Here is a 27,948-nt window from a genome sequence, read left to right as displayed (position 1 = left end):
TGGTCCAACTAATATGATCTGTGTCCAAGTAGTGAAGACCTAATCAACAAGAAAGGAAACACATCAGCTGGAGTTGTGCAGTTTTATTTGAACAAAAACCAGTGTCGATATTTTTAATAAAGTCTACATTACACTAAATGCATGTACATTTGTAAGAAGATAACCTAGTTGTAAAGAAGGTGCAGGATAATATGTACAATCATAGTTTAGTTTAAAAAATTCACATTTTACATAGATTTACTTGACAGTCCTAGGCTTTCATGGTATATAAATGGTAACCAAAAGAGGTAACAAAAAAACCCAAACCCTAGTCACAAGGAAATTCAGCTGGAGGACTGCATAATGCACTCAATTTTTCAAATAAACTGTTTCACAGAATTCTTATTCATCCTAAATCAAATTTTGGATATAATTTTTGAACTACTATAATTAACATATTCAATGAGTATATTGATGTAAACTTTTTTTTAATATCAAAATGGCAATTGTGCCATTTTCTTCAATAAAAATCTGCATTTTATGTTGTCTTCCACTTTTACAAATTAGAATAATTACACAGGATGTTTCTCAATACATGGTAAAAATTATCAAACAGCAAGGAGGATATGTTCAAAAGACACTTTGAAGCTTTTCAGTCCACCTTCACAACACTGTAAATCTTACTTACAAACCAGAAGCAGGCAAAAAATCCAATAGTCCCTGAAACAAGAAAGTAATAATGGTTAGTTTATCTTCCAGTTTGCCCTGAGAGAGAAATCTAACATGTAATTCCCAGCAGGACAGAATATAACACTGTAATCCAGCTAACTACCCAGAAAAACAACACTTCTTAAACTTAACACCACACTTTCATCCTCAAGCTAGGTTATTGGTTTAGATCAAAGATGACTTTTAGGGTCCAGGCCACTTCATGTACATTTAAGCCACCGATGACCATGTTGCCACAATGAGCAGGGACACAAGCACCAATACAGAAACTGACTTTCATAAACATGCCAAGTCAGCCCCTGCCTGATTTTTTTAGGTCTACAATACTTCACTGCCACCTATGAATTATGACACATAACTAGGCCTTGAAAAAAATTCACCTGTCCCAGTTTTATATTTATCATGCTCTATTTATACTTGAGAATAGAAATTTCTTCTTCTGTGTATCCTGTTACTTCCTTTTGGCAAAGGAATGCTCTGAATGCTACAGCAGCTGGAAGCAAGCAGCAAATGAAAGCAGCAGTGACAAACCAAAACACTGAATGAGATTAGTATGTAACAATTTTCTATTTTTAAACTGATGAACAAATTTGTGGTTTTCACCGACAGCCACTATTATTGGGCAACTGCAAAGACACAGTCCATCACATCTACTTTTAAATTACTTTAAGAACTTCATATGCAAGGAGACAGAGTCCCAATTAATTTAGTCTTCTGCCTCTAAAGGAAGCAATGCACACTACTTGTCACACTTCTACCTAGTGGTAAACTGCCACAGAGATGTTTACCCTTAACAGACAAAAAAAAGGAAGATCTCAATTGCACAAGAGTTCCCTCTCAAAAACACAGCTACATGCCAGCCCTGGGACAGCCCTTCCCAGCTCCACTGCAGGCACTCGCAAGATCATGCACTCGGCTCCCTCCAGTTTTATACTATCCTTTTCTGTCTCTACAGCCCACATTTAACATCAGCTCCAATCTCTTTCACTATTGTGACTGACTTGGTAACTAGAAGATTCTTTATTAAGCATTTGGGTTTTTTACATGAGTTACATTTCTGTCTTTCAGACCACATCTACACACTTCCCAAGCAAGCAACCCATCTTGGGATGCTTATTATCTGTATGCCAATTCTACATTCCTCATGCTACCATGTATATTTTCAGTTAAAGGCTTTTTGACAGACTATTATTATATGCCACAGATTACCCTTTCCTTCGAAGTTTGCAGTTGTTCTCTGAAACAGTAGGAGACAGCAGATTTATGGCTGTTGATAGGAGATGAGACAGCAACGACACAAGGAATGTAATTCCTTTGTAGGCTTGACATCACAAAGTCTTTGCAGTTCATGGTCATGAAGGAGCCCACTCCTTCCTACTGTGCCAAATATTCCAATACCAGCATTGTTACTCTAAACCTTACTCTCACAGTTTTGTTCTAATAATGGTTCTAAGTCTCTGCTTCCTGGTTGTTTTTATAAAATAGTCCACTCCAAGCCTTTTATGGCTTTGAAAGCAGTTTCTTCCAAATGTTTAACAGATTAGATACCTTAAAAATTTATCTGCTGTTCTAGAACAAAAGTGTACTATCATAACAAAAATGTACAACTATCCCAAGAATGACAGCTACCGTAGTTTCCTGAGCATGCCAGAACTTAATATGAGAACACACTCTAAATCCACATATCCTCCGATCCTCGCAAGTCTGAATCTTTATAATACATCAGTTTTCTATAAAACATTACCTCAGTCATAACAGAACTTGAAGACTTCACACTGTGAACAAGCATTTTATCTATAAACAAATTTTCACAAGTTTCAATAACAATGATTTTCAACTCCCCCTCCTAAAAAAGTCTGTTTAGCAGATCAAAGACCAAGTACAACCTGCTCATTTTTCAAACTTTATCAAAAATTTTGCCAATGTACCAGAAGCAGAGTAAGACACTTTTTAAGTGGTAATGTTTGTCAGATACCAGATTTGAATCATAAATTCAGGAGAGAAAGGCAACACTCATCACCAAGACACAGACTTAGGTAGTCAGAACCCTCTCTGGCGAGCACAGATTCTTTCTGTGCTACCTCTACATCAATAATTGGGGCTAACCAACACTGTAATTTCTTCTTCCCTCCCATGAACAAATATATCCTACAAACTCCATATGTGGACAGCTCTAAGGTCTAGAAATATCAAAACCAGAACATCAAACTAAAGACCCCATCATCTGTCAAAGGTACCTCTCCTAAAGAGCCACTTGATGCTCCAAGATCAGAATGGTTTAAAGGTACTGGAACAAACTAGGTTGAAAACTGGTTTTCAACTAGGTTAGAAATCCAACGGCAGATTTAGGAGTGCAAATGAATCACACCAAATCAACTAGGTGGTTTTAGTGCTTTTTTTTTTTTCCTTTTATTTTTTTTTTTTTTTAATAACATGGGCCAAATAGACTAGAAGCTTCTAAAGGCTCAGGTCAGCAGAGTTGTGTTGACATTGCAACCAGTACTACTGGACAGAAATTAACATAAGGTAAGGTAACATTATTTATAAGGTTCTCCTGAACAGTAGATTTACCTACATGATTGCTTATGTCAGTGCAAACAAAAAGCTCAATTTTTGCCTCCATTTTTAAGAACATAAACCACAGCACAGCGCCTGGTCCAATGAAATTCAGTGTCTTCCCCCTCAGCCCTTGGGATGCTTGTGATTCCATGAACACTATAAGGCCCCAAAAAGGTAAAGCAGCAAAAATGTTTCTGATTTCCTACATAGCAATAAATATCCCAGTCAAAGGGATCTGCAAATGAGAAGCAACTGGGGAAAAAAATACCTCTGAACTAGTGTGGCTTGTTTGAAAATTCTAGCCAGAATGTTTTCCACATTTTCTGTGTTTTAAACCATTTCACAAATTTGTCACTTGTTCCAGATTTGAGCACTTCATACTGGATCTTTAGGCTGGTGCTGACAAGTACCACAGGTTTTCAGATTCTCCTTTTAACTACTTTGACTAAAGCCAATCTTAAAACACAGATAACTGCACACTCTGTTTCCTACACCTGCACCTCTACCCTGCAGAATTGCTATTATTAGTGGCACTAGTTAAAATCCAACCTTGCCATATCACATTGCATGGCTTGAAATAGATTTTCTTCAAGAGCATAGGTAGCACTTCAATCTTGACCATTTTTCTAAGCTCACCTTGCACCAAAATGAAAATCATCCCTTATTAAAATGAGCCTCTCATTCGAACAGGAGAATTATTTAGGTAAGGTTTAGATAAGACCATACTAGGATGTTGCTTTTATTTGTCTCTTTCAAAACACATTCAAATTGAAACCCAAGTTTTGAAGCACTATCAACAAGAAGCACAACTCTGCAGCTCAGGCTTCTTTGAAGACACCAATGAACACAACAGGACAGAGAACAGATACCTAAAGGCATTTATGGAAAAGCTGTTAAAAAAAATTCTAACACTAAGTACTTAAAAAAAACACCAAAAAACCACAACAACAAAAAAGACCCAAACAAAGCAGCAAACAAACTAAAACCACAAACAAATACGTAAAATACCCCACTAGTTGCAAGAGTTGAGACCATTATATTTATTTTCTGATTAGTCTAAACTTCTTCACGTTTTAAGGTTTTTTACATCTTTCACATGCACATCTCTATCAAATGACCCAGCACCAATACTAACACCAATTCCTCCAATGAGCCTTTATAATCCGTTTGTTTGGTTTAATCCAATACAACAAATTAGTTGGCTAGTGTTTACTTTACCCAATCCTAACCATTCACCAACTTAAATTGCATGAAAAAACACCTGAATGGTCTGCACTGAGGAACTCACTGTTGTGGGATAGATCCTTATTTTTCCCCTAAGCAGGTGACCTGCATATTTTAAGATTCTACCTTTTAAATTAATCCCTACTATCCTAGGAAAGTGATGCCATCCCAGTGTACAGCAGCTCACTGCATGTCATTGACCTTTCTAGGGAGGTACAGGTAAAGGATCTTTTGCAGGAGCCATTTAAAATTCACAAATCCAAATATGAAGATGACTCGAGACACTTCTTTAGCCAAGAAGCAAGATGTATCCAAAAATCCCTTTATACATAGTGGGGAGACACTGACACCTTCATTGTTTTTTATGATCTTGTCCTCTGCTTTATATTCTGCTGAATAATCTGGTCTGCAATATATATACTACCACTATCTGATACACAGAAACAAAATGCTATACACAAGGCCAGCATCTAACTGAGTAAGGGACAGTTATTAGGAAATCAGGTTAAATTCAAAATTAAAACCAAGGATTACTGCAAAGAATAATGTCAAAATACATTAAGCAGACTCTTCTCCTCTACTCATCTCTTCTAGCTTTATTGTTTAATGAAGAAAGAAGAATTCAAAGCACGAGCAGATTGTAAGAAAGCAAATAGAAAAGCACTCTGCACTTGGCTGATACTTCTCATGTACCTTAAAAGCTCTCTGTATCATACTGGTTTCAATCACCGCACAGTGGTGGGTGCTTCAGAATCTCAGATTCTAAACACAATCTACCCAGAAGATCAAAACTCAATTTTGAAAATGGCATTAACTCACAAGTGAAAATGATGTTCAAAAATAGAGGTCATTGTAAAGAAACATGCTTTGACTATGTTCAGGATTTTTTTGCCTCCACAAACAAAATAATGTAGCTACCCCCATCCAACCACACTTGTTATTTCTTCAAAGATTAGCTGCACTTTGTACATTAAAATAAAATTGTCTGGTTTGGGTGTGCACACCATCAGATTTCACTGGTCAGATTATATTAGTGTCAGTGTTGGCATACAAGCATTCAGTTCCTATTCCGTTATTCATTATGATCCCTTTTGAAATGCCCTGGGTAACGCAATGCGCTGCCATGGAGGAGGTTTTAACACTGCCCCTTGTATTTCTGTCAGAGTGGCTGAGACCTAGTAGGCAAGAATAGAGAAAACCAAAATACCTATGCTAACTTAAGTGTAACAGATCAAGGTCCCATTTTTGGAAGGCTGTTAATGCAAGCCATGCGTAACATTACAATAGCAAATTCCTCCACCTCCAGAAACTGTGAAGGACTGAACCCTTATTTTCTAAAACAATGCCTGCTAAGGGATATTTTACAAAACAAAGCAAAGTTAGGTGTCTACTGTTTGTGCCATTTGTCTAGAACAGCTTACACTTCAGGCCCAAAATCTACCACCTAACTAAATACGGAAAAGAAAGTTATCACAGCATTTTACATTAGCAAGGATTTATTACTCACTCTGTGCATCTGTTGTACCCATTAGCCTTCTAGTGACTAGCTGTTCTATTAAATGTAAAAAAAAAGGAGGGCCATGTAGTAGCTTTCCTCATGAGCTATAAAAACAGCATAGGGAGCACCATTGTGGTGTTTTTCCAAAAGAAGACGACGCTGCAAAAATAACTGCAACACAGTTTATTACTGTACTTCAGGGGCCTCACTGGCCTTCATATCAAGAACTCCAGGATGAGCATATCTGAAGCTTTGAATACCATTTCGGCACCTGTCAGGACAATTTCAATTATAATTTTATATATGAAGGGGATATTTTTAATTCTACCAATTTGCATATTATAAGTGATATTGAAATTAGCAGGATAGCAACTAACCTATACTAAAACTCAGACACATATTAATATATTGCTTTAGCATAAAAGTAATTAAAACATTTTAGACTATAATTTTTGACTATCATTTTTCAACTGCATTTTTGGGGTTTTTAAAAGACAGACAGATAGACAGACAGACAGATATTATAGAAGACATCTGGAGCTTGTCTGTTTCACCACAATCTAAGCAGAGGTTTAACTGCTTAAATATGCAAACTTCCAAGTTTGCCTTCTAATAATTAAAAAAACAGAAAAATTAAATCATCCTTGTTATTTTCCCTTGCTTCTTTTTAGAACTTTTATTGTCCTTCTTAGAAGATACACATTTCTAAAGAACAAAAACCAGCAATAAGTGACAGCTACTGTTATATAATATCATTTCTAAGGCTTAACTGCTTTGTTCAAGCACATAGAGGAATTTTCTTCAGGTTTTTATGAAGAGTGGTTTTTTTGCCCTGTGTCAACCAGCACTAGGAAAATTAAATACATAAGGATGAAAGAGGTCCTTCTCCCTGTTACACTGACAAACTTGAAGTCTGACATTAAGACTTACCTTCATTACCTATTTCAGCCACTCTTTTTCAACAGCATTTAACTAAAAGATGCATTTCACAAAGCGAACACAAAGTAATCACAGCAGCTTTCAACAAACAGGCAGAAGAAGTTAAAAAGTAACAATGTAAACGACCACGCCATCGGCAGAGAAATCCTCTACTACAAATCTTTGGAGTGACTGTCATGGCTGTTTTTATCAACAGCTCATCCTATGTGAACAAGCATTTTCTCTAGTTCTGTCATTGCAGTATTTCATGAAGCCAAGCACTGACACCTGAAAGATCTGACTTTGTGTGTTAAATCTACATATACAACAGCAGCAGTATGATGAACACCAAGATAAAACACACATGGCTATTTTTCAAGGCCAGTACCCTTCAAAGAGCTTCTTATTTCACTAACACATGGTATATTTGGCACAGATTTCTCATCAAATCAGCCTCAAAATTAATGCTTCAGTCAAGTGACTATGAACATTAAAATAATCCTCTGGAAGATACTTTGTTTGCATGAGTTACATCAGAAAAGTTGGACAACTAACACTGGAGAGCCATATTTCAAATCCTCCAGTTAAGGTATATGTCCATCATTATGAAGTGGTCTAATGAGCAAGTAAGACAACTCTAACCTCTATCTTGTCAACATTCACTTCTTCCCCAGCACCAGCCTCCTTCACTTGCTGATAGTGAAAGCTGAAAATATCTTTTATCCTCCATACGCAGAGTGAAACTATCTTTAACTACAGAACTTCTAGAACCAATTATGAAATCCAGAATCAAGTTAACACTCGATATCAAAATTAACAAAAACGGGCCTTTGAAAATATAATGGCTTGATATTCAATAAAGGAAAATTAATTCTACCATAAATAAATGTAATTTCAAGTTGGAAGAAAATGTAAAAAAAAAACTTACTGCACTGTGTGGTGTCACAAACCATGTAAGTAACACCACCTAAAGAGTCATAAATTGTATTTAATATTTCATGTAATCTAAATTTCACCCAATGTTTCTCATTTCAAAACCAGAGCACTCTATATTAATTTTAGTTTGGACATTGCACATACCTGTGAAAAGGAAAAAAATCAAGACCATGATCATTGTGTAACCAAAATATAAAATGGTGCTGGCAGTTCCCGTTATCTGGAGTTTGGAGAAGAAGTAATGGACTGCATAGATAAAGAGATAAACTGCTGTAAAGCTGCTGGTCAAGAACGACCTCCACCACCAGTGATAGTCCTGAAAGAAACAATAAACCACTCGATAAGAATCATCATGTAGGAAATGGAATACAGATAAGATGGTGAAAAATTAACATTGTCCTATGAACACATTTAATTCTGTAAAATTTAGCTCAGAAAAATTCCAACATGGCATGCAGATATTTTCTTTTTTCAAAGTCAACCGTATTGCTTCCACTACAAAGATTAAACGACTCTAAGATCAAAGCTGTTTGGTTTTGCTTATCTGTTGCCAGCAGACGACTTTGAAGCAAAAGGCACATTTCAGAATAGTGGCTAAGACAGGCAGCCAAGGCTGAAAACGCAATCAGTCCATAGTGTCCAGCTCTTCACAGTGTATGTGAATACCTCACCTGTATTTCTAACATCTTCCAGTTACAAGTCATATCTACATCAGAACTGCAACTTTTACCTCTGCACACAGGTGGAAGTAGCACAGCAAAACTGTAGCCTCTGAACATGTAATTAGAAGAATTATAAAAACTAGGAACAGGAATCCAAACATGTAATACATCTGATGAGACCTAAAATTAAAAACAAATAAAAACACGAGTCTCATTTTTGGTTGAAGTTCTGAGTTAATTCCCAGTGTCACATTACCAGATTCTGAGTCAACTTTATTGAGTGAAGGTGACAATACTGCAGTACAAGATTTGACAGAGGGAGTATTAGGTGCACATTCCCTCCATGCTTTCCTTTCATATGACACAGAATGAGAAAATTTAAGAATTTGCTAACTTCAACTACTAAAGTCCACAATATACCTGTTTTTCAGCTGATTATATTTTTTAGCACAGTTACATTACATATTTTTTGAGGACTAATATAAAAAGTCAATCTATGTATTTGCATTTAAGAACTGATTTAGAAAACTGTTCTGTAAGATCTCTCAACCTATACAGATGACACCATAAAAACCTGGCACCTTCAGGATAGTATTTCCCATTGAACAACAATGTATTAGACATTTCACATTTACATTAAGAAAGTAATGAAAGATTGCACTGGTTTAACTTTTCATGCACTGCTTGATTAGGTTTTACAAGATTTAGGAGTGGAGTGGATTGTTCATGGGGAGTGGAGTCTCTGTTTTGCAGAACATGGAATCCCGAGATCTTGACCTGATTCTGATCTACACAGCGGAAACTGCCAGATCACATTAGTTTCATAAATCATAATACAGTTACACAATGGATTAGGCTCTACCTAACCACAACATGTATGCAACCACATTTGTGCTGTACAGAGCCAGGAAGACAAAACAAGGCAAGGGGACTCTCATATAATACTTTGAAGTTCTCCTTAAGAAGAATTAGTTTTGTAAATTCTAAGCACAGAAATAAAGACTCTGGAAATTCCATAAAATCTGCAAAATTATCAAAAACTTTCAAAATGTATTTATTCCTTATATTATATGCTTTGGTATGTTCAAACTCACTGTGTGTACTATCAAACTTGTATAAATAGAGGAAAAAAAAGTGATACTCACCAAATGCTATTCAGAATGAAAAAAAGTTGAATAAAAATACAGCCAAAAGGCAAGATACCACCCATGATAATACCAGGCAATGGCTTTGTGAAAAATGACTGCTCTGGGATTTGGCGAGGAATCTGGTTTGTACGCACTGGATGTTCAATAGGCTGCAGAAAAAAATAACAGCAATAAAAGATTAATTATTACATCATAAATAAGATTACTTTTCCCTAGTATTAGCATATAAAGATTTGATAAACATAACTATATTTTCATTCATAAGCCATCACAAATTATCAAACAAAAAAACCTACAAACTTGATATCCATCACTAGGAAAAAGCACATGTGCTTTAGACACTCCAACTACGGGCCAGTAATCAAAGCAGAACACAAAGAAAATCAATCTGTTGAGCCCTTAACTAAAAACAAAATAAAATTTAAAACATCCAATAACATCGCCTTTTTCTTAGCTGTCTGGCAATACTTCAAACTAGTGAAGTACAAAACTGAAGCCTCTCTGAAGCACTACTTCAAAACTCAGCAATACTACCAGCGATACTACTCAGCAATACTACTACTATTGCTGAAGCACAAAAAGCAAGTAAGAGCTCCAAGAGCATAATTAAAACCTGATTCTAGTGAATGGACAGAAAAAACCACTTTGGTATGACATTACAAATACACACTCTGTTTCAATATCAAGACAGTAAAATATCGTTTTACAATCATGGGATCACAGATGTTTCAATCCAACCAGATCCTCTCTAGAACTCTTGCTTCAATGGCTCAATTACAGAGGACAGGTGTATTTCAAATCTGTATTCAAAGGGCCCTACCTTCTCTTTGAAGCCAAAATAGGCACCAACAAAGGTTAGTGGGACTGAAATTCCAAACCACATAGCAAGGATAGCAACTAAAGTGCCAAAAGGGATGGCAGCTGAGGAGCCTTTCACCCACAGAATGAGATTCATAATGAAGAAATCAGCAAAGACAATCCTGAAAAATAAGATCAGAAAATATATTAAAATATTCAAGAAAGAATAAATATCACTTAGTATTACAAAATGTAAATTAGTTAAAATAAATGTAGCTTCTTTCAATTTTCCAATTTCCCAACAGTCCTAGTTTCTTTCACCACTGGTGCGGGTAAAGTAAAAATGCCTGCACCATCCAATGCTTGTAATGTAGGTACCTATGGTAAAACCATTATTTAAATAAAGACTCTGTACATAATACCAAGAAGTAACAGAAACATGCCATTGAAAAAATCTATAGAAAGAATGGAAAAATACAGAATAAATGTAAAAACTCCTTATCTGGACCTTGTTTCCTATTAAAACCATAAATATTTTATTTATTTATGTCCCTTATAAACAGTAAATTCCTTCTGAATAAACACAGTGATAGCAAAATCTCCTATTTAGGAAGCCCCATGGACTCTCACAACATGGACTCTAATGTGCTGCTGCAGTTTGTGTCACAAGTGGAAGGGGGGATTAAAGAGAGCTCTGCTCTACAACAGAAATATTTGTATAAGCATGGGGTTATACATACTAAGTAGCCCATGCTTCTGGAGAATTTAAATAAAGACTGCATCAGTCATGATTTATCTCCAGACTCGCTTTTCCCTCCCCCTTTAAACACATCTGCCTCATTTTCTAAACATCCTGGACAAAAACTAGAAACAACTCAGAGATGACAATCAAGGTGTTGCTGAATCAAGGCGAGATGAAGATTTTGAATAACATTAATTCTGAAAACAAAGCAGAATGTTCATTCTGCAAAGGAACTCCATATTAAAAAAAAAAACAAACTTGTGCTAATTGTTGTTATTCCTGGATTCAAATATATGCCACAGAAAATTCAGCCTCAGAAAGGGTCCTGTGAAGTGCACCACTGTCTGGGTTTTGTTACAAAAGTGTTCCTGAGACAGAATTTAAGCTGCCCTGAAGTGAACATGCACCCTGTATTTAATTTAAAAAGGAAGGAGGAAGGATTAGAGCAATAGACAAGCTCCTTTTTTTCCTAGGAGAGGCCTGACACTTGCCAAAACTGCTAGGGGAAATGGACTTGTTCAATAAGCACACCCAAGCGACCCCTGGTGTAAGCATCTTGTTGAACAAAAAATAAAAATCAAATCCATTTTAGAAGTCTTTCTAATCTTCATCATCTGCCTAGGCTCATAACACAGACCTCACTTACCCCCTCCACAACTATAAAATATACTGCAAATATGAACTCACATCAGTCTACTGAGATTAAAAAGGCCTTGGGCTGTTTATGATACTATGCAAATTCACTGAACTACCACAGTGTAATCAGGGCATCTGTTCATATTCTGTCAGCCTCAGTCATTTTACTTGCTCCGTGAAACTCAATTTATTTGGAAGTTTAACTGACTAGCACAGTATTCTTTCCATCAATATATATTTACTTCTCTCTCCTGATAACATCTAAATGACAGCAGGGACACGGAAGCACATTCTGTTAAGAAGTAAGACTTCTCACAGAAATACTAGACTTAGTGGTTATCAAGAACATTACCTTTAATTTGATGAAATTCTGCTTTACTTGAAGCCAAGTCATATTTTATTCTTTCTGAGGTTTTTTGGGGGTAGAAATACCTTAAGAAACTTATAATATTTTCTTCCATTTTTGCCAAAACTATTTGCCAAGAAATGACTTCCTGTACTCAAAATTGCAACCAAGAAACATGGGAGACTTGCAGAAGAAATGAATTTCTGCTCCCTCATCCCACTAATTCTCAAAAAAGGTTGTAAGAGCTATGAGAAAACAAAAGGTTGAAGTGCTATTGCCCTTCCCAAGCAGGACAGTATTGCCCACACTATATAGTACGATACACACTACAGCCACATCCCAAACTGGACACCACCTACATTCATGTAACGTTATAGATACATATTATAATATTGGCGTTTTTGCAAATATTAAAATGAATTTTATATATGTGGTGCTAAAGTAACTTTGCAATAAAGATATCATTTTTATTTCTGTTGTTTATTAAGCTTAGACATGGTAGTGAAATAGCTGATGTAAGTATGCTTGTGTTAAAATGCTGGCTTGGATGGGATAACATCCAATGAACATATGATGAGGACACCTGCTACAGATATGCCAACTACCAGCACTCACTGTCTGAAGAAAGTATGGACCAAGGCCCAAACTGGAAGTGATAAAGAGAAGAAGCCAAAACCACAGCCAAGAAACATGCCTGCTCTAAAAAGGTGGACCCAAGGAGGGGCCATATAAAATAGTTCCGGGAACACATAAACTAGTCTGGGGAAAAGTTTACTATGCATAATTGTTTATGAATATATAACAAGCTGATGCAATAGAAATGGTATATAAAGGATGTTTTCCAAAATAGCAGGTGTGCTCTTGGCTGACTGCCAACACACACCCAGCCATAACATCTTTGCTTTATTGTCTTTGTCTCCTATTGTCATCTATTAAACTTTCTACATTTTTACAGGAGAGTGAACTGTGTTTTTCACATGTAAGAAGATTATAACCAGAATTACCCGATATTGCAGTACCAAACTGGAATTACCCCCGCACTGTGCCCAATGTTCTGGTGCAGTGATTCCCAAAGGCTGTGACGCAACCTTGCAAGAGAGTTGCCCCATTCCTCCTACCCTTGCACCTGGCAACAAAACAAGAAGCCAAGAAGCTGTGTTCTAGCTGCACCAGGCTCCAGCTCCTCAGAATTCACTTTTCCTTATAGTCACAGATAGGCAATGCACAAAAGAAACAGCAGGTTGGGAGTACCATAAAATCACACAGACAAGCATCGTAACAATTGGCTGTTCCCCAACTCCTTCCCACTTCTGATTCGTTTATACTTAAGAATAAAAGAAAGAATGAGGGGAAACAATACTAACCCAGGGCAGAGCAGAGCTGTAAGCAAGACATTGGTCTTCCACTTCTCACCTCTGAATGCTGAGGAGAAAAATAAAAACAATTTCAAGGTCAAGAATTTTTCCAATTGTTTTGCAGAATGGCAGCAAGAAGCAAATACGCTGTCTGAGACACCAGCTCCAATTGGAGGTATATATTCAGCCCAGCAATTCTGAATTTAACACTTTATGTCACATTAAATAAATGCATGTACTTACTCTTGTACATTCTAGCAGACACATAACCAGCTGGAGTTCCCAGTAAGACCCACAATACAACAGCACAGGTCATCAGAGCACCACGGTTAGCAGGAGAAAGGAAACCAAGGCAAGCTAGGACTAAAGGAACAAAAAGATTTAGTTATTTGTGGACACATGTCAAAATATCCCTGTAACACAGGTCACTGTGAAGGTTTATCCCTTTCACTACCACATATTTAAATGAAGGCTGAGTGCCTAAGCTCTTGTACAACCTCATCACATGAACATGCCCCTAATGGCACTGTTCCATTCAAAAGCATTACTTTCACCTCATCTCTTCAGTAGAAAACTTCTCATAGCCAGAACACTGAAAAATAAAATTCCACCATCCATCAAAAGCATTTTCTCTTGCCACCAATTTCTTGCTATACTACTAAACTGATTGTGCAGGAAACTATCATTGCTAAGCAAGATACACAGTTGTGATCAACACTGATAGACAAGCCTATCAAGAAAATTCTAGTAATCTTACAGTTTCATGCAACAAATAGAAAAAAGCAGCTTCCCTAAGAAAGACCAAAATCTGAGTTAAACCAGGAGAACAAAATTTGAAAGATTCTTCTTTTGTACTAAATATCAGTGTACTTTCCAATTCTACTGTACAGTAAAAAAAGGAATGCTCATAAACTTTACAGATAACCAATAATAAAATACCACCTTTGACAGGTTACAAAATCACATGCATATATAGCTATTTATGGTAGGCTATCATTATCTCAACATTATGTCAGTACTATTTCACTGGTGTGCGCTCTCACTCATATTTCTGTATGGCTGCAGCCTCATGTAAAAACATATTGGACAGCAAGGGTTCCCAGAACAAAGAAGTTTGATTTCTGAATTCATGAAGAATCAGCATTAGCCCAGATATCACAGTTTTCAGTGACAATGCTTACAGCAGCCTTACTAAAGCTATCTAATTACTGTTATGAAATTGCCTTAATATTTTAAGTTACTAAAGGAAGAACTTTATTTCCAAAAGAAGGCTTCTATATAATAATATTGCATCTTTCTTACTACTATTACACTACATACACATCACCTTAATGAAGTTACTTACATAAAGTAATAAACGTCATAATGAAAATTTGGGTTCCTTGGCCCAAAAAGACGGACAGTAACATTCCCTTCCTTGGAGGTCTAAACACATCTCCATGAACCAGCTTCCAGCCAAATTCCTCTTGGGCATCTTCCTGTATAAAATCAACAATGTCTTTAGCAGCAATACATAATGCAGTAGTGAATTAACACAAACAAGATGCAAAATACATATTTAAATTTTGATTAGCTTCCAGTTAAGATCCAAAGCCAGACTAATTGCATCTGATTCATCACTCATTGATTTTATAACCCCCTAATGGTTCAGTGAAAAAGGCAAGATTTATCAAGAAAATTCTCATCTCCTAAAGCAAAAAAAGCAAATGTAATTAGTCAAAAAACCATAGAACATAATTCTAAATTTAAACTAAAACAAAGCATTCAGTTTAGTTTTAAGTTCAATCTAGTTCATGAATTTATTTTTTTTCTGTTTTGATTTCAAAGTTGGTCTCAATGACAATACTGGAAAAGAATGAAACTGTCTCTGTACTCCAGAAGGAAGTCTGCACTCTGGAATCATGAGGGACGAGTACAAACACTCTGGCCCACTGCCAGAGGTGAATGGATGAAAGGATGAAATGGGGAGGGGGAAGCCTCAGTCCAGTGCCTCTAAGGAACCACTGCTGAAGAACAAAACTTTTCAATGAAGTCACTCAAAACAGACACCTCCCCTCACAAAAAACAACCAAACAACAAAACTAACGCACACAACCACAGACAATCAACCCCACAAGAAGACCCTCTACTCCTCATAAAGCCAAAAAACAGGGTAAGAAAGAAAGCAGACCACACTAGTGAATGACATAGAGCACTTTAAATTGAAACAGATGATGTAACTTTTCTTTTTCTGGAAGATTGTTTTTGCTTTCCCCACACTGATACCTCTGCTGGCTAGAAATTACTCTCAGTAGGCTGATATATGAATACAGAAATGGAAAACTATTAAACACAAGATAACACTGATTAAAATACAAAACCACACCCCATATCTGATAGAAAATGATACCAGATATCCAGGTATAATTCCAACACATCAGTGTTCTTCCAGCAAAGAAAGATTTGTTTGGTCAAAGAAGCATAAACACAAAACTTCCTGCAAGTCTGAACTTGAACTGATTGTGATAATAACAAGAAAATTGTTGAGGTAAGACAGAAGAAAGGCTTTTCCCAGGTAGTTGTAAGTAAGGAATGAAAGAGTTGCAAAGGTTACCACCTGAAGCAAATATCTGTTTCCAAAATGGTAAACACTAAGCACGAATAAATGCTTAGTACTTCACTTCCTGACAGAACACAGCAAGTGTTTACAGATTTGAAATGACTCACACAGAATCCTTGTCAACAACTCATCTGGGAAATGCACTCAAAAGACACCTTCTAGTTCTAATGTGAACTTTAAAACAAATAGCTACATGGTAATTATCTTCATTTAAGAAATAAAGGGAAACCAAGTCTGGCAGATTGAGACCCTTGATTTATCCTGCATAAGCCTATGCGCCGAAGTTTGTCTCAAAGCTTTGTTTTTAATTAAGTTCTTTTATTACTAGCTAATTAGCTGTGAGTCTGAGTATTTTTTAGACTTCTGTTTAAAAAATTCGGCACTATTTCATACTGCTAACTTTGCAACATAATGATAAGAACTATACAACTAAACCATGTAGTAAGCTATATTTTAGAGTTTCAAAAAATATTAGAGCAAAATTACTCTAAACTTTACAAAGGTGCAGTAATCCTTATCTTACCCATTAATTTAGCTCAGTGCTCAAAACATTCTAACAAAGATTTAAGTCCCCTACATTCAAGCAGTCATTAGCAAAGAGACTTTAGGAAAAAAAAAAAAAAAAGATCGCTTTACCTCTCACTGGTGAAAACACACTGACATGAGTTCTCTTCAGTTCAGGAATCCTCTCTTAGTCATAAGACCCTAAAAGTAATCTAATGATTTCTGAGCACTTCATTAATGAATGTCTCACTAAATCCACATCACACTAAAAGCCAGCTAGCACCAGCTGAAACATCAAATGCACATTCTAAGACCACAGTCACTGGCTGGTGCATCGATCACTTTTGAAATACAATCACCAGCATCCTCTAAATGTGAGATACTACTTTGCTTCCCTGCATCTTCTTCAGCTGACGTCCTCTTTTGCACAATTACTTCACACCTTTTTAAATAAGCTCCTTGAGCTGCAACAGAGCTTTAAGTCTCTCACACCTGGCAAGAAATAAAAAACTGTGGCTTTCTGAAAGTCACACCTATCCCTGATGTTACTCATAAAAACTAATCAAGCTTCTACAAGTCTTGCTCTTTATCACATTAAGAATAATCAACTAATAAACACAACACAGTATAAAATATTGAACACAATTTAATTGAGAGATCAAATAGAAGCCTCACAAAAACTATCAGTTAAAGGATGTGAGAAAAATCATTCCACTTTAAATCACTGTCTGGATGTACATCAACAAAAGATATTCAATATTAAAACCACAAAGAAGAACAGAAGTATGTTCACACAGAATTTACAGTCAATACGAAACATTTTTGTGCATTTTGAAGTATTTCTTTAACCAGACAGAGAGCAACAAAAGTGAAAATTCAAACCTTTGTTGCATCTGACATTATTTCTCATCTTTGAGTTGCAGATACCACTTTTCCAATGAGAAAAAGGCTGAGTAAAAATTACTCTCAGTCTACTGGTCAAATCTTTCTAACTCACAATCAGTTATACTCTCTTCCACTACAGAAACCTGCAGCTTTCCCATTTTAAGGAGTACATATCTCAAAAGAACTCACAACAGGTTCAGTTGGATGGCAATTTAAACAAACTAGACTCAGTTTAACACAGCGATTACCATGAGAATTGTATTTACAAATAAAATAAAATATAATTTACGCACATACCAAGCAGCTCTAACACAGCTAGAGGTCAGAAGTTGTGTTGCACATGAACTGCAATATTATGATCTCCTAACTAAACAAAGCAATTCCACCACAGTTTCCAGCCACAGGTAACATCAATTTTTATCAGCCTATGTTAATCAGAATATCTCCAATAATTTTTAACCCCGGAGCTATTAGCATGTATCCAACTCATCATAGTTATACATCTCTCTAAACTGTACTCAAAACTAAGAGACAGACATCACTAGGGACAGAAAAATGTGTTCATGTGAAAGCTATAAATTTTACTCACAGAAGAGTCGATCTGGTTGTATCTTGCAATATCTTTATGAAGAGTCCTCAGAATGATCATGGCCACCATGCCAGATAAGAACAGAACAATTACGAGGGAATTCATTATACTGCAGATAAAGAAAGCATCAAACTTTGAATCCAGTTATTCAGGTTTCAAGAGATGTACCAGTTCATACTACATATACAGCTCAGATCTGAGGAAAAGCCTTACGTATTCAGACCTTCCAGTATTTTCCCATCCAGAGAAGATAAAGGTACACAACTCAAAAGTCTGTGACTTCTTAGGAGATGGAAGTGAGGAAACCAGTATTTCATGATACCTTGCTAATTCTGAACACAGTTATATAGTGGGTTTTTTTATTTTCCTCCTTATATAGCTAAGAAGTAATTTCCCCAGTAAAACAGCTACAGTTCTTAAAGCAGACTGTCAAGTACATTTTGTATCTATCAACCAATGAAAATGATTTTGTGCCATTTAATATTTTGAGAACAATTTATTTGGATTAGCCTTTTCAAGATTTACATTGCAAAACATTAACACTTCAACACAAATTATATACTTAATATAATTACCATGCTATAAAGGGAAATAAAATAAGCAAGAGCTTTTCACATACATCTTTTACTCATTAAAAAAAAAAAGACCTTTTTACTGTAAGCAGTTGCTGAGTACAAAACATGCATTATATATATGTACCTCTCACTTGGCAGTCAAAGCCAGACAGTAAGAGAAAGAACACTGCAGAGCTGCAATGACTCAAAACTTCTCCAGAACTGAAAAATGCAAGCTCTTTTCCTTTTGGATACTGTTGATGCATTCCTTTCACAAAATGCAGTAATACAATTGCTCCCAAGAAATGAAAACTTAATTCACATATGAAAGCAAAAAGTTTTCTTGACTAAAAACCTACAGACATTGTTCCATCTCCCTAGAAGTACAACTAAGAATCTTTGTGCTCCCCTGCAAGGTTACTCACTGAATGAATGCAAATCTTACCTAAACCACTGGATGTTTGTATGTGGCATGGACTCCAAAATGTAGTCCCACCTGGAAGCCCACTTAATACTATTCTTTTCCTATAAGGAAATGAAACAGTAATTTATAGAAGCGAGTACAATTTGTTGCAGTCTCCAAGAGGAAATAAGCACACCACATCTCTTCCCAAACCTTTCAGTCAGCATTCACTTCTAAGTTTGGTATCAGCCCTGGATGTAAGACCTCTCTCTTGCATTAATTCATCTCTAGAGACTCTAAAAGAGTATATTTTCATTGAAATCTCCTATCCACATCTTCTACCTTTAAATTAGGCTTCACTAAGCCTCATCTTTCCATGATTCGGGATGTAGCTGCCTCCAGATCCCAACTGCTGAAAAACAATTATGACATCACTACAAGATTTTCCCAGCATAGCAAACTGATCTTGAAATTTCAACTTTTGTCAAACATACTCCAGAGAAAAATTCCAGGGGAAACTAGAAATATGTTTTTCTAATCACTTTTAATGGATTTAGCACAGGCTTCTTCACTCTCTGCCATAGTGTTGGCTGATACAGACTATTTTCCACTCTGATTCCTGGCACACAACATTCATTTACAGATATTCTGGTGACAGACCTTCATGTCTACAACTGAGGACTCTTTCTGACCCACAAGCCTTGTCCTCCCCATTTATTTATTTTTATTTGTTCTCTTTGGATGTACACATATGTTGTTCTGCTACCAAATTCTATCCCCTGACTGGCATCTATCCCCTGAAGTTCTGCTGAATTTCTTCATTTACTCACAAGGTGCTAAGTTTGTACAGCTAAGTACCAAACTGCTCTCATACTTACACTTTTGTACGCTTGTGTACTAAACATTAGAGCCATGATGATGTATATTTTTCACACAGTGCTAAATACCTTGTCCATGTCAGTTAATTAAAGCAGACACCATAACTTTCTCATCAGAAGTCAGCTGCCATATTAAAAAGGACCATAAAGCAGTTATATATTTATGCTCTGTGTAGTCAGGCTTACTTACACTGATGATTTCCTATTTAAAAACACTTCTTACTGATAAACACCCCACTTTAAAGTTATTTATAAATATATACTTTTATATATTATAAAGTATATATATAATATATATAATTATATATATTATAAAGTTATAATAACTTTCAAGTTATTTATATATATATATATTTATAAACTACTAATAAAAAGTAAAACACATGAGGTATTATTTCAAACCAAGGCTTATGGATGACAGGGAGAATAAGCAGTTTTGAAGTGCCACCTGCTGGAAGTATCCAAACCCACTGGATGTGAGCCTTACCTGCTCCACATCAGGGAGACAGAGTGTGGGTACCCAAACACCTCACCCATTGCGTGAGTAACCAGACAAAGTTCACACTGAAGTTCTGAATCACAATTTACTTCAAGATTTAAACACAAATGTTAATGAAAGAAGGCTCATTTATGTAGGAAAATCAGAGTTGAAAGAGGATTGAGTGTCTCAAGGGAAAAGTAACAGGCTACAGAGCCTTGCACCTCAAGGTCACTGGTTCAAATTAAATTCAGTTTCGCAGGATGAAAGCTGTTGCCATATCATGGCTGCTTCACTATCTGTACAAAACAAGCTTGTGGTCTCAAGCCAAACCCTCTAAGACTGGTGTCTTACATCAGAAAAACAAACACATTTTCAGGACAGACTGGAACAGAAGTACCAAGATTTGAAGTATCTTGAATCAAATTATAGTCACACCCACAGGAGGCTCAGTTTCCATGCTGGGGTAAAGACCCATTTGCCAGAAAGCAACTTCCTCCTAACCCATTACAGGCTGAATAAAGCATTTGTATATTAGTAAACACTAGAGTATTAATTGTAAAAAATAAATCATCACCTACTCGAGAAGAAGCCAGTGAACAAAATAAAAACCACACAAAATGAGACAAACCCTGCAAATTCATGAGATAAAACTTTACAGTCAACATTTAACAAAGAAAATGTCCCCAAATATAAACTGTTCTTTAACATAAGACTCTCAGCAGCCTGACTGAAATCAGAGCTTACCTCAAGGAAGATAACTCTTCCAGTTATTCAATCTGCTAATTTTCTATCAGTAATAAAACACAGGGGGGAAAAAAAGTCCTTAATTTATATTTTCATATTGTCACTTAAGTTATAGGAACAAAAAACCTGCTAAGATTTTCAGAAAAATACTTCACAAGACCATCCTTACAGAGTTTACACTGCTGTAATCCACATACGGCTATTAGAAAGTTATCCAGTTGCTGTGATTTCATTCTTTTGTGGAATTACGTATTCATGTAACAGATTTAATACTTACTTCAAATGTCACAGAGTAGGTGTAAACCAAATTCAGTTTATTGGTGAATTCTCCAGGAATCTCCATAGGTGGGCCTTCACAGCTTAAGTTGTTCTCATCTGTATGCTTGTAGCTAACGGGGAAAAGAAGTTAAAAAAATTTTTTTAAAAACTTAAATTTTCTTTAAAAAAATGTAGCATTGTGCTCCACCCACAAATACTCCCTATCAGGAGAGCTTCAAGATTGAAGCAAAGCACCTGGTCAGAGAATGACAAAATTAAGGTTATGCGCAACCTAACTGCCCCCTCGTGGTCTGCACTGCCAGGGAAAAGGGAAATTCTCATTTTTCAGCCATTCAGGATGCTACTGATAAAGCATTTATGAAAAATAAGATTGGTAGAATCTTCCTGGCACTCATGGAAGGAATAAACTTGCATAGCAAGTATAATTCACTAAAAAAACCACTGTACCTCCGCAAGAGAAAAACCAAGTACAATCAAGTCACACTGTACCAAGCATGTCTGTATGACTTCAGAAACTGTAGTAGTGTAATTTTTTAACTTACTTAACCTCTATAGAAAAGAGAGAAAAGTTTAGCTATAAAAAAACGACCTACTTTGAAATTTTATAACTGGGCTGCAATTTTCAATAATTAGTTAGATAAATAATAAATATGAACTGTGTATGAACAGATTAACCAGAGGCCAAAGTAGTTGCTCCAGTGTTCTTCCGACCTCTGAGTTGGTGCACCTCCACTCACGTCAACACAAAAACTAAGCAGCTACTGTTTGAGAAAATCAGTTAGTCTTCTCAGGAAATTAGTTGTTGTCATCTGCAGTTCTGAATATCAGTGTTAACATGGTATTTCAACTATATCCCTGTATACAAACTTACACAGGAAAAAGTACACCTGTACATTCATCCAAAGTACATTTGGGAGACAGGTAATAGATCTGACATGGGAAACTGTTACTCAGTAAAAGGATGTTTCTCAGTGTATCTGAAAACATGCACACCCAGATACAAATCAACCAAAACATGAAAAAAGCTCTGTTGTTTGGGTCAGGTTCTAAAAGTCTGCATAAGCAGCTTTTCTATCACAAGGGACTTCGGGAAACACTTTAAAAGCAAAGTTAAATGATATTTACAGTTGTGGAACTGTCCTTGTAAACAGCTCCAGACATAAACTAGCACACTGAAAGCTTTACCAGAAGTCAGAATAACAAGTTCCCCAGAATTTATTAACTCAAATAATATCTCTAAGGAACTGTTCTCTCTGGAACTGCTGTTAGGACTCCAGAGTACCAGAACCTGATGCTTTAATGCACAATTACCTTTGTGGTCTTAGTCTTGCCATCACCAGTCTTGCACCAGGCCAGTTTTCATCCTTCCCGCTGTGGTACATGATTGTTATATCAACGTGGTTGAAGAGGTAGAAAGTGTTCTTCTTGTTAAACTCTGACTACAAAACATGATCAGGAAACTGAGCAACTTCTCCAACAGGAGAGGGCGCAAGAAGTCAAGAACTTTATGGTGAGACTGGTGTTGTATGAAGGAGCAACAAAGGCAAACACTTCAACATTAATATACCTGTATAAAAGATCACTTTCAACAGTCTGGGGACCCTGAGGAATAACTGAGTTGGAAGGTCACTGTAGACAGAGTAAACTGAACGTGCAGATAAATGCAACACTTCAAAGAAGCATCAGACCTGCTGCATACAAATGAACTGACTGCACGGCACACAAGCAGCAGGTCAAGTGGTAGAGCAGAGTCATGGAAAGCTCTCTCCTCACCTAGAGGAGTGCTGTCCCCTACTCAGGAGAGATAGAGATAAAACTATCACCATTATCTGTAATTGTACTAGTTCACAATGGAACTCCCAGGATGACTGACACATTTCCAACTGTCAACACAATTTTCTCTGTCACAGCTGTGTTTGTAATCCTTCAGCCACCTGGGAAAACCCTGACACATTTAACTTGTAAACTGTGCTAGACATGACTTGCAACTAGAACACAGAGCTCATTTCTAGGACTTCACTAGAAAGCCTCTATCTGATACTGATAAAAGAACATCTTGCACATGAACATGACACAGACAAAAAATGAATAGGTATTACGATGGATACACATGAAATTTCAGAATAAAACCTCAATTTTTTTAAGGCTTTCAAACACCCACACCATTCTTTTATAGCTTTATAAAACATATTAGTCAAAAACCTCTAAGAACATTTTATTTGGAAAACTCTATCAGTGAGTCACTGCACACACTAGCAGCACTCAGCTCTGTCAGTGCTTACAATCTGAACATCAAGCATGTTTAAAAACATATCTGTTCTTTCTCAGGAAAAGAAAGCTTAAAAGTAAAACCACAAATAAAACCACCCTATACTAACAAAGAAAGTTCCACCACTTACATTTATAACACAAGCATCTTTAACTCTACCATCTGGAGTAACAAAACATCCTATTGGAAATCCTGGATTACAGTATTTTTGTCCATCTTCCACATCATAACACCACGTTACAGGCATGTTATCGATAATCCTAGACAGAAATCATCAAAGAACACGTCCTCAGAAAGGGCTGCACCCCACTTCACAGTGACATTTCACATTCATGTAATGCACACACTTTTCAGTAGTGCCTACAAGATGCACAGTAGAGACAACTACAACACACAAGGAAGAAAGCAATCACTCAAAACATAAGTAACAAATGTCCAAAAGCAGAAAATAAACCCAGCCTCAAGCATATGTCTAGGCTTACCAGTGATGCTGATAATTCAATTGCATTCCTTTCTTCAAAAAAGCCAGTTTGCTTTTATCAGCACTGTTTCCTGGGTCATATGATCTTGTACAAACCTTCTTGCAAGTTTCTTGCTTTTTAAAAGTGAACTGTTAAAAAAAGCACACAAAAAAAGTCACTTCAATTGCGCTTGAAAGGTCTTTTAGCATTTTGGGTTTTTTTCAGGTAAAGTAGGGAGGGTTTTTTTTAGCTACTTTAGCTCCTTACTGTAAGTTTCTGAAGACTAAACCCTGAGTACTGAAAACTGAAAATTAGTAGAAAAGGTATTGCTTTTTATTTTACCAGTTTGTTTTATTTTGATCATTTCATCATGGGCTAAAATAGACTTTCACTACACCATTCTTGAATGTTTCATGTTAACTTTAGCTGGTGTTCTCCATGACAACCAAGTTAGATAAGGCTGCCAAAAGTACAAGTTGCACAATATCCAAGCTTCAAGCACAGACATCACCTAACACAAACACACTCAAATTTGCATCTCCAACTTCTAAACCAGTTAGTATCTACCTGTTAGTGAGCTTAAAGCATGACTGAAAATTCTAATATTATCAAGGCCCAAATGCTAACCAGGAACAGCACTTCCTAATTACTACTGTGTGTAGCCATTTCAAACAGCTGTTATAACACTTAATCTATTCAATACGTATACAGTTCAAATGATCCATCATGCTACATATTTAAAAGCTTCTTGTGACCACTAGCCATAAGACTTAAAATTACATTAGCTGAGACAATCAAGGAGATTTCTAAGAGCAGTTCATGTAAGGGAGAGGGCATCACCTACTTAACAGACTAATGAAAAGATGTGATCAGGTCCCTCAAGACTGAGCAGCAGCAGACTCAGAAACTGCTGCCTCTTTTTCTCACAGGGATTTGGATTATCTAGCAACCATCACACACACACATAGCACAGTCTTCAGCTTCACTGGCAAATCCAAGTATGGAAACTGTATTTGAACACCATACAGCTCTCAAACACCAAGATCCACTGTTTGACCACAGCTCCTCCGCTGCTAATAACTGTCCCAAGTTGATGGCACAGCTTTTTAGATATGCTACATTTGGCCATGGCTAATGCAGGGCATGATACAGAAAAATACCACATACCCAATCCACAAAATATCCCCATACATTTATTTTCCAAGTGATATGCATCAACACTGAAAAATTTGGTTTCTGACAGCAGATGATAAGTATGTACAAGCAGAGAAAAGCTCCAAGAGAGCCATAACCTAATTTCCCCTTCCCACTCTGGAAGTTGCTCAATACTGCAACCAAGTACACGAAACAGTTCCTGAACCATCACTTTATAGTCTCCAATGTTACATTTAATAAACCAATTATTTCTCATCATCTAGCATACCTTACATCCAGCTATTAAATAATCTACCTAAGATATAGTTTCTGGACTTCTCTACCACAGAGCAACAGGCAAGAAGGGTGATCACTAGCTCAGTTTCCTAACTGTAATTAACCAACCTAAGATGCCTTTGGGTTGGGAGGAATTTTATTGGGTTTTATTACATGAACTCCATAGTGGTTATATTAAAAAATATAAACAAAAATAATCACCCAGTCATCAAATCTTCAGCTATGTCTATGGATTACAGCCATCAGAACAACGGCTATCAAATTTAAACAGGATCAACTTCAAGGGATAAAATAACCTTATATGGAGACGATGCTATTCTCTCCCCAAACAGCACTTGTCCAAGATTTTCTGATGGTCTTTTCTCTTCCTTATCTTGACAGAAGTCAAAACTGGAAAAAAGTAGCAAAGGTTCCCTTTAACTTTTAATTGACATATAGCTGCCTAAAACAAATTCTTAAAGTATGTCCTTAGTAGTTTCCATGATTTTTTTAACAGTTTAGCCACTGGTAGTTAAAAATCTGAGAGCCTTTGGAAAGAAACCTGGTATCTATTTTAATATCTATTTCAACCAATACATATGCCAGCGTATCTTTAACAAAATGCACGATGGTTAGTTCACCCACCCTTTTCAAATGGCAATTTAAACAAACAATAGAATGTTTCATTTTGTGGGGAAAAAAAGGCACTGTGCTACAGACTTTTCATTTCTCCTGCAAAAAGTTTCTGAAAAACTACATTCCTTTCTTAAAGGAATATTTACAAATAGCATTTAACATGAAACACATTTCAAAGCAGGAAAGTGCTTTCAGTCTTACAGTGCCACACTGCCAACAGCATTCACCAATTCTTTTCAGATACATACAGCCCGAAACTGCTGAATACGGGAGAATGTATTCTGGCTTTTCATTCAACACAGGCAGCAGCACGTTATATTAAAAAATCCCAACATAACAACAAACAAACCCATACTTATCTTTGGTATATAAGTACTTTTCCTCAATCAATGGTCCTAAATTCACTGGCTTTCCATAAAGTTTAGTGGAAATAGAGATGGGGTATTTCTTAGCTAGTCTTTACAAGTTTGCACACTTGCAAACACCTGCAAGTTTTCTTTTCTGTGCCAAACAGCAAGACTGCAAATCATATTGTTTATCATCACTTTGTAGGCCCATAAATATCTGCAAAAGCAGGTAGAAGTTTTCATATAGAAGAATAAAAACTAAACAAAACCAAAGCCAACAAAGCAAGAATTAGCTACAGAGCCTTGGCAAAAAAAAAAAGTTAACTGACTGGTCTCCGAGTTTCTTTCAATTATCAGGAAAAAAAAAGGAACTCAAAGCATCTTATGTCCTAGACTTGCCTAGCAGAAAGAACTTTCAAATATGTCAAATAGTCAATACTAAATCTTGTACTAATTTCAAAAAAATGCACCCATAAGAAACCCTGCAGCCTTTTTTTAAACAACAGCTTAGGACAGTCAGGTGGCACAGGTGTGGCCTTCATCCTTCCCACCCTCTTGTACTTCATTCCTGCCACTGAGCACCGGATTCACTCTTCCATCCCTACAGCCAAAATACTGACACCCTTACAGTAACAGAAAAGCGTCTTTCCAAACACTTCTGTAAAACTATTGAGATGTACTTACGCATCATATTCGTACGGCAGAACTGATTCAACAGAGTCCAGCCGGTTCACGAAGAGCTCAATTAGTGACTGAAACAGGAAAGGAGGAGAAAAAGCATGAAAATACGAACTTTCAGAAACAAACGTGTGGCTGGCATGAAACGCGAGGCTAACTAGCAAATGCTGCTACCCCATGGCGGAGTTACCCTTGGCTGCTGACAGGCCCCGGCCACTCCAGGAACAAGGAGCCAAGGGTCCTCCCAGCGCTGAGTGTAAAGTTCAGCGGGAAAAGGGAATACCAGCTAGGGGTGCCTGTCTTCCCGGAGCAGAGGCTGCCGCCCGCGGGAGGACACCTGTGAGCAGCGGGATTGGGAATACCCCGCGGAGTCCCCTGGCCGCGGGAGCCCCGCGTGGGGCAGAGCGAGGGGACGGCCCACGTCGGGCCCGCCCGTGCGGGCTCTCACCTTGCAGCTCTCGCTCTGCTCGCTCTCCTCACAGAAGCTGACAGGCGCCAATCCGGGCAGGTAGAAGGCGCCGCCGAGAGGCGCAACCAGCAAGAGTGCGGCAACCAGCAGCCTCATGTTGCAGCCTGGACGGGCAAAGGCACCATAAGGCGCAGCTGCAGCCCCGACCGCCCCGGGCAGCGCCTTGCGGAGGCGGCCCCAGCACAGGCGGCGGCGGCGGCAGCCGCGTCACGGCCGGGTCGGGCCACAGCGG

General features: G+C 37.1%; 1 protein-coding gene across 2 annotated transcripts; it reads right to left on the bottom strand.

Moving 5' to 3' along the window:
- Positions 1 to 68: 68 nt before the first annotated feature.
- On the bottom strand, positions 69 to 27,940 carry LOC119712879 (transmembrane 9 superfamily member 2-like). Of its 2 annotated transcripts, XM_038164668.1 has the most exons (17): positions 27,696 to 27,940; positions 27,254 to 27,321; positions 25,904 to 25,997; positions 24,198 to 24,325; positions 23,846 to 23,975; positions 22,758 to 22,885; positions 21,445 to 21,556; positions 19,107 to 19,186; positions 18,108 to 18,216; positions 14,876 to 15,008; positions 13,774 to 13,893; positions 13,540 to 13,597; positions 10,474 to 10,633; positions 9,651 to 9,802; positions 8,574 to 8,685; positions 7,988 to 8,159; positions 69 to 699 (listed from the first exon to the last, which is right to left on the bottom strand). In XM_038164668.1, exons 1-17 carry the CDS (start codon positions 27,810 to 27,812, stop codon positions 632 to 634), a joined length of 1,941 nt encoding a protein of 646 aa, XP_038020596.1. In that variant the 5' UTR covers positions 27,813 to 27,940; the 3' UTR covers positions 69 to 631. The 2 variants fall into 2 exon arrangements, with proteins under 2 accessions (XP_038020596.1, XP_038020597.1); XM_038164669.1 differs by lacking the exon at positions 25,904 to 25,997 and having other exon boundaries at positions 27,696 to 27,745.
- Between the last annotated feature and the right edge of the window lie 8 nt (positions 27,941 to 27,948).

The sequence above is a fragment of the Motacilla alba genome, chromosome 4A, assembly GCF_015832195.1.
Source record: "Motacilla alba alba isolate MOTALB_02 chromosome 4A, Motacilla_alba_V1.0_pri, whole genome shotgun sequence".
NCBI lineage: Eukaryota > Metazoa > Chordata > Aves > Passeriformes > Motacillidae > Motacilla > Motacilla alba.
The sequence above is the reverse complement of the archived record's forward strand: the minus strand, read 5'-3'. Positions and strand labels throughout refer to the sequence as shown.

Excerpts from the sequence above, each read along its gene's own strand:
- LOC119712879 (XM_038164668.1), bottom strand. The coding sequence starts at position 27,812 with ATGAGGCTGCTGGTTGCCGCACTCTTGCTGGTTGCGCCTCTCGGCGGC. Across the intron at positions 22,886-23,845 it reads AAGATGCTTGTGTTATAAAT|TCAGAGTTTAACAAGAAGAA; the intron begins GTAAGTGGTGGA and ends CATGTTTTGTAG. Across the intron at positions 21,557-22,757 it reads GCAAGACTAAGACCACAAAG|CTACAAGCATACAGATGAGA; the intron begins GTAATTGTGCAT and ends TTTCCCCGTTAG.